This window comes from Macaca fascicularis, chromosome X (assembly GCF_037993035.2).
Source record: "Macaca fascicularis isolate 582-1 chromosome X, T2T-MFA8v1.1".
Lineage (NCBI taxonomy): Eukaryota > Metazoa > Chordata > Mammalia > Primates > Cercopithecidae > Macaca > Macaca fascicularis.
In genome coordinates this window covers 32,486,534-32,500,311 of record NC_088395.1, presented here as the reverse complement: position 1 = coordinate 32,500,311, position 13,778 = coordinate 32,486,534, and the positions used below count along the sequence as shown (strand labels likewise).

Here is a 13,778-nt window from a genome sequence, read left to right as displayed (position 1 = left end):
ACAGTATTCTGGAACAATAACAAAAATCAGATTATGGTTCAAGACTTTCTACGAACTTCATTCAATGAGACAGCACAGGTCAAGCGGGCAGAAAGTCATAGAAAATTCATAAGCCTAAAAAAATAAAATAAATAAAAAGAAAATTCATAAGCCTGACATTCCATCAGGGTGTGCCTAATGAGATGTTTAGAAATAGAAGGCAGCTTATGCCATGACTAGTTGAAAGAATTCTGCAAGCTTGGATTGACATCAGGTCTTTTCACTGACTGAGATAATCAAGGAATCTGTGTAAATCAGCCTTTCTTATTGACTGTCAGGCCAGGAAAAGAACCAACCCACCCGAAGTCAACTCTGCCATCATTTCTTAAGCCACACTGTTCCTTTCAGCCCATAGAATCTCATGAATAGACAAAGTTAGGTTTCTAAAAATAATTTTGAGGCTAGATATGTGGTTTAATGTTATTCTATATTACATCCTATACAATTAAAATCTACAGATGTGCCTTGTACACTGTTTTTCCCTTTAGCCAGAGGAAGGACCAAATTTAAATAATACCTGACTAGGCAATTACTACATGCTGTGATTGGAAGTTATCTCTAACCACCTGCCACAGTGCTGAAATTTTCATCATTAGAGATCCATTTCTTTGGAAGAGCTCTGGGTAGGCTGCAGCCAGTCTCCTCTACAATAGAGGCTCTAATTATAGCCATGAACCCTGTTATCTGAATTAGTAAATTACCTGATATAAATTTTAGTTGAACTTTTGACTGAGAATAAAAGGAAGCTATGTTTGAATTGGAATATAGGGCAAAGCCTCAGTCAACAATCTTAGATACAGTATTTTAATAGAAATAGATTTAAATGTTCTCCAAATAATGTCCCACCCCCATTCTGACACTTTTAATACAAAAACATGTAGATTTATTCTCCAAAAGATATGTCTCTGAGCAGTGGTGACCTTTGCTTTCAGTTTCCTCTGTAAATCCATTTTTGTCTTTGACTATTTGAAGTTTTCTGTTTTTCTCATTAAAATTTCTCCTTGTGCTTTTCATTCAGTCATAAAGCTGTTGGGCTTTATTCTAGAAACAGATATTGAGCAATGAGCAAGACAGCCATAATCCCTGACCTCATTAGAATTGATAGTCTAAAGTAAATGCAGACCATTAATGGGAGATTAAATATGGTCTGGTACATGCTAAGACACATACAAAGTGCAAGAAAGAACATAATGTCATGTGAGGGAATGCATAAATAGCTTAACTTAGCCATCCCATAACATATTCATATATTAAAACATCATGTTACATGCTCTAACTTAATACAATTTTTACTTGTCAAATCAAAAAAAATACAAAATTCAAAGAACATGTAAGAATTACCTCCCTGAATTTAGAAGGTTGCCAGAGGTAGCCACTTGGAAGAGATGTCCACTAGATTCAGAAGATAAATGTAAATTAGCCAATAAAAGGAAGGCAGAATTGAGATTATTCCAGTAAAAAGGAACAGCATGTTTAAGGCCAAGAATCAAGAGGGCCACAGTGTAGGTTGGCAAATAAAAAATAAAATTTATGTATAGCTAGGGCAGGGAGTAAAAGACACCAGCAGCACTTAATCATGAAGGGACTTTAAAGCCACATTAAGGATAAAGCTTTTGGCTCGGCGCGATGTATCACACCTGTAATCCCAGCACTTTGGGAGGCCGAGGCGGGTAGATCACCTGAGGTCAGGAGTTTGAGACCAGTCTGGCCGATGTGGTGAAACCATGTCTCTACTAAAAATACAAAAATTAGGCGGGCATGTTGGCAAGCACCTGTAATCCCAGCTACTTGAGAGGCTGAGGCAGGAGAATCGCTTGAACCTGAGAGGTGGAGGTTGTAGTGAGCTGACATTGTGCTACTGCACTCCAGCCTGGGTGACAGAGACTCCATCTCCATCTCAATAAATAAATAAAGCTTTTATTTGAAGGATAGCAAAGAATCACTAGAGAATTTTAGACAGGAAGCCATAATTTCATTATTGAGAGAACACTTTACAGGTGGGAAGTGGCAGAGTAAAAAGGCAATGAAGAAACTGGTACCACATTTGAGGTATGATACAGTAACAATTTTCACTTGATGAAAGACAATGGAGAGAGAAAAGAATGGAATCAAGAACTATTTAGAAGGTATAATAAATAATTAGTAATTGACTGATTAGATGCAACATGATGAAGGACGTGATAGAGGAAGTAGAAATATCTAGAATTATGTCAAATGAAGGCAATCATTATTTGTATTTTGCCGAAACAGAAATAAATACAGAGAAGGAGGAAAAGCAAGTTGGGGAGTTGAGAAGTAGGTGAGAAGAGGATACGCAAGGAGTTCATATTTGGGAGTGTTAGCTTTTGGTGTTTGTAGAATATTCATGAGATGTCCAATAGGGTGAGATAACATGCAAGTATGAAGATCGAGGGGAAATCTGGACTTGAGAGATGTAGAGTTGAGAGGTGCCAGAATGTGAGGAGGAATTGAAGTTAAAGGTATGGGCAGAATGAGAAGAAAGGAAAGCCTAGGACAAAATCTTAATGGAGTCAAAATTTGTGGTACAGGGAGAAGTACTGGGAAAGCCTTCCCTCTTCCTGCAGCATCACTAAACTTCCCGTTCTTTTCACTTAGTCTAGATGCCTTTAACTGTATTTTTACTTGGACAACACTGTGTTATAGGTTGGAAGAATAATGGAAGAATAATGACATCACTAATATTTTTAAAGCTTAAGAACCAACATATATAGTATTTATGTAATATCTAATATTCTATATATAATATTAAAACCAAGATCATCTTAAAACCTCAATCATGCTCTGTGGGAAAGAAAGTTATATTGTAACAGATAATCACACCTATACATTGTATATTAAGGAAATGTATTTTAAATGACACATAACTTAATTCCCAGTAAGTTGCCTGCCCTATTTCTTTTATAACTACTCTGTTAAAGGTGAACAGATCCTTGAAGGGAGACTTTCCAATCTGTTCAGCATGCTATTTATATTTGAAAATTGTTGAATTATCCTAATCATACTTACAGTAACAATCAAGATTAATTGCAGCTATATTAGGATTACTTATTATTTTTTCTACTTCAGCAGTAACACAAATCCAATTGTACAAACAATTTCCATAATCCAAATTGTGAAAGAAAGTAGGGAGAAAAATGATCATGCAAAGCTGGTTGAAATAGTTTTCAAAATCAATCTTTAACCAGACTGTTATCTAAAATTCTGTTTTTGACAAGGAGCTGATTCTGAACAGATTGTACATGTGCCTCACTGGTGGAAGTAGATTATCTGTCTTGAATTGGATTGTGATGACGATGACCCTATTCTAAGCAAACCAAATCTCTTGAACTATATAATGAGATCAGGAGGAACATTCGACCTGAGAAATACAGATTGCAATGACAGAGATGATTTTGCTAATTTTTTTTTCCAGCCTCTTTCCTTAATGTACGTGATATTGTGATTTATTTTCATGCAGAGATCCCTGATCCTATAGTTTTGTTTGCTATTTATTTTTCTCCTTCACAATTTTTTTTTTTTTTTTTTTTTTTTTTTTTAATCAGCAGAGCTGAATGAGTGCCAGGAAGCTGCGAAGTCTATCTTACAAAAAGGTGATTGTGGAAGAGTCTAGAATCTTCTTTTATTGTGCAGCAGGATTACAGAAAAGCTATCAAGAGTAAACATTTAATTGATACACTCTTATTCCTTCTCTTTAGGCTGTAAGGAGGCAAAAGTTGCTTGAACAGAGCATCCAGTCTGCCCAGGAGATCGAAAAATCCTTACACTTAATTCAGGAGTCCCTCACATTCATTGACAAGCAGTTGACAGCTTATATTGCAGACAAGGTGGACGCAGCTCAAATGCCTCAGGAAGCCCAGGCAAGTACATCTGGGAATCAGCTTCCGTTCTTTTGTTTTTATTACGTGAACAAAATGTTGCAGAGTTTCTAACTTTAAACGTATTCAACTAGTTTTCCAGGGGGTTGTTTTGATTCACTGATTTGACTATTTGGAGGTAGGTAGGAAGAAAAAGGGGTCTAGATCACTAGTCTAAGATTTATTTTTTTAAGCATGTAATGGAGGAATTTGAAATAAAGACAATTCAAAGACAGGAGCAATACGTTCTGGTGTTTCTGACTTCAAGCTATACTAAAAGCTAGAGGAAAACCATAGGAAAGTAAATGGTAAAGAAAATACTTTTTTGCCAGTTGTGGTGGTTCACGCTTGTAATCCCAGCCCTTTGGGAGGCCAAGGCTCGCAGATCACGAGGTCAGGAGTTTGAGACCAGCCTGGCCAACATGGTGAAATCCCGTCTCTACTAAAAATACAAAAATTAGCTGGTTGTGGTGGCGGGCGCCTGTAATCCCAGCTACTCGGAAGGCTGAGGCAGGAGAATCGCTTGAACCCGGGAGGCGGAGGTTGCAGTGAGCCGAGATCACAGCACTGTATTCCAGCCTGGAACAGAGCGAGACTTTTTTATTTTCTTAAAAAAAAAAATTTTTTTTATGACACTGTTGAAAATCAGTCTCAAACATTTTATTATAAACTCATCATTGAGTTTAGTCACATGGTCTATATTGTTTTATAAAAATGTCTTAGTTACAAGCAGTTAGTAACACAAAATTATCAATATAAATTTGCACCTCAATTATTAATGCTCATGCTCAGAATAGCTACATGCACACACTCTCATGCTTCATTCAAACCAAAATATAAAACGTGTTTACCTGTTTTTCTTTTTCTAGAATGAGAATTAAAATAGTGATGAAAATAAATCTAAGTGGACTTTCAGTGAGTAAATTTTAGGCCATAACTAAATTTACACTCACTGTAAGAAGTATTTTAAAAATGCTATTCTCATTTTTTAATTAACATTTAAACATATGTGAAGTTATCATAGGTATTATTTATTCAAATGTCTTTAGGGTTGTGTGGTAGCAATTAATTTAGCTGCTTTTCAAATCTTGTGTACATGTTGTAAACCCAGTCACCAAGTACATGCTATGATGTGAGGAGCACTAGAAGGTTAGCTGCAAATCTCAAAGCCTTCTCCCCACCAGTTAGTGAAGAGGCGTGAAGTTTTTCACTTTAAAATCAATTTGGGGGTGAAATATTAGATTTGTAGATCATGGTTACAATGCAACGACAGTTAATGAATCACAGTTAATAGGTGCCCCGGGTGTCAGCATACACAATAGCATGATTTAGTTTACTATATTGTCTAAGTTTGACCAAGAATGTCCCTGATAATACGTGGCAGAGTATAGGTAGTTTTGATAGGCTTAAAAAGTCCAGGGAATATGGTTTCCTTGTGGAATGCTATACCATTGCAATAGGGGATGAAGAAAGAGAATTTTGGGGAGAATCCTGATGATAAAATCCTCCTCATAGTTTTTCACTGGGCAACAAGAGTAAGTACTGTAGTAGAAGTGAGGAATAATAGTAAACGTATTGAGGATTCAAGTTTTATTTTGTCTTGATATATAATGATTGCACATATTTTAGAGGGTAAGTGTGATATGTTGATACATACCTACTCCAGTATATACATTTTTCAAACTTACACAAGCCAGGTTCTCTATCATTAACTATTCCTGAGTCTGTCCCAGTTTGAGTCATAATGAAAAAGGTTTTTTGTTATGTAATATTTACACATATTTCTGGGTACAACATTTATGTAATATTTTCTCATATGCATAGATTGTGTAATGATCAAGTCGGAGTATTTAGCGTATCCACCACAGGCAGGGTTTAGTAAAATGCATGATAGGAATGAGTGATTGTTCCTGAATTGAGAAGAACTACATGATTATAAATGAAATTCAGAGTAGAACTGCTTTCATTTAAACTAATGACATGAGTTTTGAAGGAATGTTTGATTAAAAATGCTCGTGACTTTCTGAATGGAATTAAGGAAAATTTTGAGCAGTATGAATATTAGACATTAATATTGAAAATTAGTACTTTAAAATGCATAAAGAACTACATTGTGACAGACTTGTAGAATGAAATTATGAGTAGCAAATTTGATAGGCAAAGCTATTATACTATTGTCTTTGAAGGAGAATTGGAGCTTTTAGAGCAAAACATCTTTAGTTGAAAAGGTTGTGATAAGGGGCACTGTGTGTTTTTTCTTATTTAGAAATGGATTCAGGATTCTATAAACGTTACTAGTTTTTAATCACAAAACATTTTGTTTGGTTTTTCTAAAAAAAACTACAGTAAAAGTGTTATTAACTACATCAGTAGAAAAGTACTTGCAAACAGCAGAACACAGATAAATTATGAAATTTCAGATCTTCTTGAAGAAAGAGATTTTTAGGTATTCAGCTCATATCCATTTTCCATGCATTTCAGGTCGTACCTGCATTACCAACATAGTTCTTGACATTGTGTCTCCCCAATGGTAATACATAATATTGGAAAATACAAGCCATCTGAAAGCTATTAAAACATTCTTCTGCTCCAAGGTTTTATTTTAATACGGCAGTAAGTGAATTGTTTTCTAGAACAGAGTTCTCAAGTACTCAGATTTGCTTCAAGGATTATATTTCCTAAAAAGCAACTCGAAATTCCCATGAAATAGAAAGTCAAAAGTTAGATAGTGAAATAACATGAGCACAGTGTGTAAGATGAAGGATCCACTAAGAATGCCACCAAAATGACATTTTAAATATAGAAAGAGATGGTATAGATAGAAAGAGAGAGAGAGAGATGAAAGAAAGAAAGAAAAGAATAGGGGCTAACTTTAATGCATATTAACAAAAATATGTTTCTATAAATTTGCATTTAAAGATAAAGTTATTGCTAATTAAAATATTAGTACACTATAATTTCTCTTTTCATAAATGGTATAGTTAGCTTAATTCATCACTGAGAAGCAGGAAAAAATGTACGATGTTACCATATTTAGTCTTTGAAATATATGTCAGATTCTCTGTCATATACTGGTCACACAGATTTGTTGGTATCTGACTCCACCGTGTGGTGTACTAAGAGTTTTGCTACTTAATTTGAAACTGTTAGAGCATTATTTTTTCTGCATTTTAAGATCGTTTGAGATCTTCAGGTATAAAAGCTATTGCATTAAGGAAGTGCATAACATATGTATAACTTTCTGACAACCATACCCTTGTTATATATAAAAGTAGATGTAGATCAGGATACTTCTTTACATTCACATTTGCATTTATTGCCATAGGAAAGAAAAGAGCTGCTCACTTCCTTAGCATGTTAATTGATCAGTTATTTCTCATGATTGGAAAACTGAGCCCTCCGATTTTGAATTGGACTTAAAATTATTTGACTTATTTTAGTGACATGAGCTTACTTACAGAAGCAAAACTTAACCTTTTAGAAAATCTGCGTGCTGCAAGGATATAAGAGCATGTGTTGACCTAGGAGTATTTTATTTCAAAACATAACACTTAGCCAAATCACAGGCTTAAATTATATGACCACAGCATCAAACTACCCAGTGTCAGCTCATTTAATGAGAAGTTTTATTAAAATACAAAATTTAGAAAAGATGTGTTGAAACAGAATAAAGCAAATTGGGAAAACTCTTCTAGATATGGAAATATATCTTAGAAAACAGAAACTTTAGAACTATTTCCAAAGTACTATGATTAAAAACATAACAACTTATGAGTATTCCTTGGAAACAATTTAAAAAATAAAATCACCAAATTGTATAACTGCAAAGAAACAAATTTAGTCATTTACTGCTCAATTTTTCAGAACTATGTATTGAAGCACAGAGTTTTAGTTTTGGCACCTAAAATCCTAGAGCAGAAATCTAAGTAACCATGCTGAACCCCAGAGCAATCAAATCAAAATCTATAGGTGAATTTGGTCTTCAGAATTTTTGGAAACTTTTTCACTCATTCTAATGTGTAGCTAAGTTTGAGGATGGCTTTGGATGGTTCCTTACTAGTACTGAGTAAATTGTTCCGGAGTATTTTTCATATAACATTTTCTATCACTCTTTTATAAAGATTCTCTTCTATAACTGTGTCAGCATTTCAATGGGAGGGAGTCCGAGTGGCAGTCAAACTACTGGTGACATTCTCTCCTATTTTGATTTTTTCCTCTAATGGAAAATGGGTGATGGAAGAAAATATAGCTGAGAGCTATCGCACAAATTTTAATTTAGGCAAATAGAATGTTCAATATAGATGTTTGAGGCTGAACTCAGCTTGGCTTTGTTCAATTCGTTTTTTTCTAACCACATTTGTTAACATGCCAATTAACTTGCATATGGCTCTTAATCATTTTAGGGGACAGTGACGACTATGTATAAACAGCTACTTAAATGTCTTGTAATTTTTTAAATTACAAAGATACTTTCACATACATTTTTTTTTCCTTTCCCACTAATTTCAGTTTTGAATCTTTGATATGTAAGAACAACCCAACATGGGTACCTGTTGAAAGTCACCATGTCATTATGTGTTGATGAACATTTTGTAGAGGAGACCATGGCCCTGTTGCTTAGATTACTGCAAGCAACAGCAGAGTTGCCTAGCAGTGGCTCCACTATCTTTACTATTCTATTTGCTTTTTCCCAAAGAATTCTGATCTCATTTTTTTTATTATTTATTTATTTATTTATTTATTTTATTATACTTTAAGTTCTAGGGTACATGTGCACAACGTGCAGGTTTGTTACATATGTCTACTTGTGCCATGTTGGTGTGCTGCACCTATCAACTCGTCATTTATGTCAGGCGTAACTCCCAATGCCATCCCTCCCCACTCTCCCCTCCCCATAATAGGCCCCGGAGTGTGATGTTCCCCTTTCAGAGTCCAAGTGATCTCATTGTTCAATTCCCACCTATGAGTGAGAACATGCGGTGTTTGGTTTTCTGTTCTTGTGATAGTTTGCTAAGAATGATGGTTTCCAGCTGCATCTATGTCCCTACAAAGGACACAAACTCATCCTTTTTGATGGCTGCATAGTATTCCATGGTGTATATGTGCCACATTTTCTTAATCCAGTCTGTCACTGATGGACATTTGGGTTGATTCCAAGTCTTTGCTATTGTGAATAGTGCCACAATAAACATATGTGTGCATGTGTCTTTATAGCAGCATGATTTATAATCCTTTGGGTATATACCCAGTAATGGGATGGCTGGGTCATATGGTATTTCTAGTTCTAGATCCTTGAGGAATCGCCATACTGTTTTCCACAATGGTTTAACCAGTTTACAATCCCACCAACAGTGTAAAAGTATTCCTATTTCTCCACATCCTCTCCAGCACCTGTTGTTTCCTAACTTTTTAATGATTGCCATTCTAACTGGTGTGAGATGGTATCTCATTGTGGTTTTGATTTGCATTTCTCTGATGGCCAGTGATGACGAACATTTTTTCTTGTGCCTGTTGGCTATATGCATGTCTTCTTTTGAGAAATGTCTATTCATATCCTTTGCCCACTTTTTGATGGGGTTGTTTGTTTTTTTCTTATAAATTTGTTTGAGTTCTTTGTAGATTCTGGATATTAGCCCTTTGTCAGATGAGTAGATTGCAAAAATTTTCTCCCATTCTGTAGGTTGCCTGTTCACTCTGATGGTAGTTTCTTTTGCTGTGCAGAAGCTCTTTAGTTTAATGAGATCCCATTTGTCAATTTTGGCTTTTGTTGCCGTTGCTTTTGGTGTTTTAGACATGAAGTCCTTGCCTGTGCCTATGTCCTGAATTGGTATTACCTAGGTTTTCTTCTAGGCTTTTTATGGTTTTAGGTCTAACATTTAAGTCTCTAATCCATCTTGAATTAATTTTTGTATAAGGAAAGGATCCAGTTTCAGCTTTCTACTTATGGCTAGCCAATTTTCCCAGCACCATTTATTAAATAGGGAATCCTTTCCCCATTTCTTGTTTTTCTCAGGTTTGTCAAAGATCAGATGGCTGTAGATGTGTGGTATTATATCTGAGGGCTCGGTTCTGTTCCATTGGTCTATATCTCTGTTTTGGTACCAGTACCATGCTGTTTTGGTTACTGTAGCCTTGTAGTATAGTTTGAAGTCAGGTAGCGTGATGCCTCCAGCTTTGTTCTTTTGACTTAGGATTGTTTTGGAGATGCGGGCTCTTTTTTGGTTCCATATGAACTTTAAAGCAGTTTTTTCCAATTCTGTGAAGAAACTCATTGGTAGCTTGATGGGGATGGCATTGAATCTATAAATTACCTTGGGCAGTATGGCCATTTTCACGATATTGATTCTTCCTATCCATGACCATGGTATGTTCTTCCATTTGTTTGTGTCCTCTTTTATTTCACTGAGCAGTGGTTTGTAGTTCTCCTTGAAGAGGTCCTTTACATCCCTTGTAAGTTGGATTCCTGGGTATTTTATTCTCTTTGAAGCAATTGTGAATGGAAGTTCATTCATGATTTGGTTCTCTGTTTGTCTGTTACTGGTGTATAAGAATGCTTGTGATTTTTGCACATTGATTTTGTATCCTGAGACTTTGCTGAAGTTGCTTATCAGCTTAAGGAGATTTTGGGCTGAGACAATGGGGTTTTCTAAATATACAATCATGTCATCTGCAAAGAGGGACAATTTGACTTCTTCTTTTCCTAACTGAATACCCTTGATTTCTTTCTCTTGCCTGATTGCCCTAGCCAGAACTTCCAACACTATGTTGAATAGGAGTGGTGAGAGAGGGCATCCCTGTCTTGTGCCAGTTTTCAGAGAGAATGCTTCCAGTTTTTGCCCATTCAGTATGATATTGGCTGTGGGTTTGTCATTAATAGCTCTTATGATTTTGAGATACGTTCCATCAATACCGAATTTATTGAGAGTTTTTAGCATGAAGGGCTGTTGAATTCTGTCAAAGGCCTTTTCTGCATCTATTGAGATAATCATGTGGTTTTTGTCTTTGGTTCTGTTTATATGCTGGATTACGTTTATTGATTTGCGTATGTTGAACCAGCCTTGCATCCCAGGGATGAAGCCCACTTGATATGGTGGATAAGCTTTTTGATGAATTTTGTAATCTCATGTCCCACATAGTAGATTTATGAGCAGGCATAGAGCAAGGAAACAAATTACCTTCAAAGAAGAGGGCCTCATAATTAAATATTGAAAAATACTGCCATGTTTTGCTCACCAACCTAGGACGTCAGCTGTTCCAGAGTCTACTACAGACCAGACTTCCTCCTTCCATCTCTTTTCGCCTCCCATTGACAATGTGAGTACAATTTAGAAAACAGGGAATTTTTAAACCAAATAAAACTATTAATTTAAACTAGTTGCAGTAACTGCACATTAAAAAAGAATTTATAATGGCAGTCTTCCTGTATTGATTAAAGAAGCTAAATCTTATAACTCAATTTAAATATGATTGGTCATATTTAAATATAAACATTCCAAGCTATCAAAATCAATGGCTTAAAAATAAAGATATAATTGCAGATTTTGGTCTATCAGATTGAGCTTATGATTTCATTAGGGAATAAAACAGACTCTTATAGTGTATATAGGCGCATTTGATTGCCAAACGACTTGCAACAGTGTAAGTTTACAGCCTGCTTTACTGATTTATGAGTTAGACAGCAGAAACCTGCAAAGGGGGAATTTATGTGATAATTAGATAATTTAATGAGAGAAGAAAAAAATGGAGAACTAATCCAGAGAGTCGGGCTCAAATTTTAAATCCCATATAGCCATAGCTGCAGACTTTTTTTTTCCTTTATACACAGCACAGTAGATATGATCGTAAACCTAGTGCAGTTAATTTTGAATCTGTTCTAACCTTGAAATGCCACCCCTATGTGTTGTTATGTAGAACTTATTACTCTCCACTTGAGAATAACTCTTATTAAATTCACATGTTTAAAAGTGTGGGAAACAGTCACAAACAAAAGTTGCAGGAGATGTAAAATACTAGAAACTTTACAGCCACACATCACTGACTGTACCTGGAAAACCTGTGCAGTATTATGTCCGTACAGGCTCTATGATAAAGATATAGATTTATTTCATATTAATTTGATGCATACATTTTAAGTCTGCAATTAAGCTATAGTACGCTTTTGTAAAAATCTCTCTACAAATTATAAATATAAGGATGAAATTATTAAAAGTAATGGCGAAAACTGCAATTATTTTTGCACCAACCTATTAACATCATGCTACAGTCAACAGTGAAGACTATGGCACCACTCTGAATATTTTGAAGTGATCCAAATTTATCCTATTGTTTCCCAGGTTTCTCTTATACAAATGGATGTTTAGTCCAAAGATAGCCCACAGAAAATTTATCGACCTAAAATGCACAGCCAGATAACACATAGCCTAACATACTATGTTTTATTTTTCTTTCATCATTTATTGTGATTGTTAAATCTTTTATTTGCTTTTTAAAATCTTTTATTTACTTTTCTAAAATTTTCCTTATCTACTCCCATTCTCTACCCACTAGAGTTCAGCTGTAAGACCGTGGGCCACCTAGCAGATTTCCAACAGATAGCTGGCAAATGTATTGAATTCCACTGAGGTTTAGTCACTAAGTATGTGTCAGACAAATGTGATAGGTAATGTAAAATTTTAAAATATGAATAAGCCTAAAATGGTCCTTGCTATCTTGCCACTCGTTAGATAGCACCAAAGAAAAATAAAAGTTTAGAAATTGCTGGCCACTCACGTTTACCATAATAGTCAAGAACCATTTTTCCAATGGAACTTGATAGTATCATAATGATATTTTGTCCTAGCGCTTCATGATTGCCCAACTTTGAAGCTCTGAAAACCTTTCCAAAATACTTTAAATAGTACAAAATGGAACTCTTCACATGAAAAGGAAAGACTGAAGAAAAGTACCTGTTTCAGCCTCTCTATGTATTACATCCTTTTTAAGGATTATGCCATGTGAATGTCTAGTATTTTCAAAGCATTCACATTATTTGATAATTACAACAGCCTAATGAGGTATAAAAGTCATGTGTTTACGGGAATATTTGAAAACACTAGATTAATGGTTGAGGCATGGGATGAGAACAGGATGTGAATGAAAATGGACACGAAGGTTTAGGCGTTAATAAAAAATGTCCTAAAGTTGGAGTGTGGTGATGTATACATGACTCTATAAATTTACCAAAGTTCATTGACTTATATGTTTAAAATGAAAATTTTATGGTATGTAAATTATACCTCAAAATTGTTTTTAAAAACCTGTTGAATAGAGAATATATCAACTACTATTATATATTTAAAAAGACAATTTAAGGTTACCATCAACTTTTTCACTCCATTATTTTGATGCATAGTAAAGGGTGAAATGTGATGAATGTTGTTAAATAACCTGGAATTAACTTAAATGGTAGATATTTATTGATGGCCTACTGATGTCCACAAGATCTTACATAGTAATATCATAATGTTTCCATTGTTCACATTCTATTACATTAAATGAATTTTAATGCCAAAGCATTTTTACTGAAGCTGATATTTTGACTCAGAACTGCTTTCTCCACTTTAATAATTAGCCCTTTATCAAATGAAAATTAACCTACAAGTACTTTGACAAAATTCAACAGCCCTTCATGCTAAAAATGCTCAATAAATTCGGTATTGATGGAACGTACCTGAAAATAATAAGAGCTATTTATGACAAACCCACAGCCAATATCATACTGAATGGGCAAAAACTGGAAGCATTCTCTCTGAAAACTGGCACAAGACAGGGATGCCCTCTCTTACCACTCCTATTCAACATAGTGTTGGAAGTTCTGGCTAGGGC

General features: G+C 35.0%; 1 protein-coding gene across 15 annotated transcripts in view; it reads left to right on the top strand.

Moving 5' to 3' along the window:
* The window catches only part of DMD (dystrophin), a 2,153,717-nt gene that overhangs the window by 809,636 nt on the left and 1,330,303 nt on the right, over positions 1 to 13,778 (top strand). For 13 of the 15 annotated variants that reach the window (XM_015443662.3, XM_065538825.1, XM_065538826.1 and 10 more), the window contains one exon: positions 3,756 to 3,917. In XM_015443662.3, coding sequence (XP_015299148.3) covers positions 3,756 to 3,917 — 162 coding nt within the window. Of the gene's footprint in view, positions 1 to 3,420; positions 3,651 to 3,755; positions 3,918 to 13,778 lie in introns of those variants that run through there. The other 2 variants (XM_065538827.1, XM_074029184.1) reach the window with 1 other exon arrangement.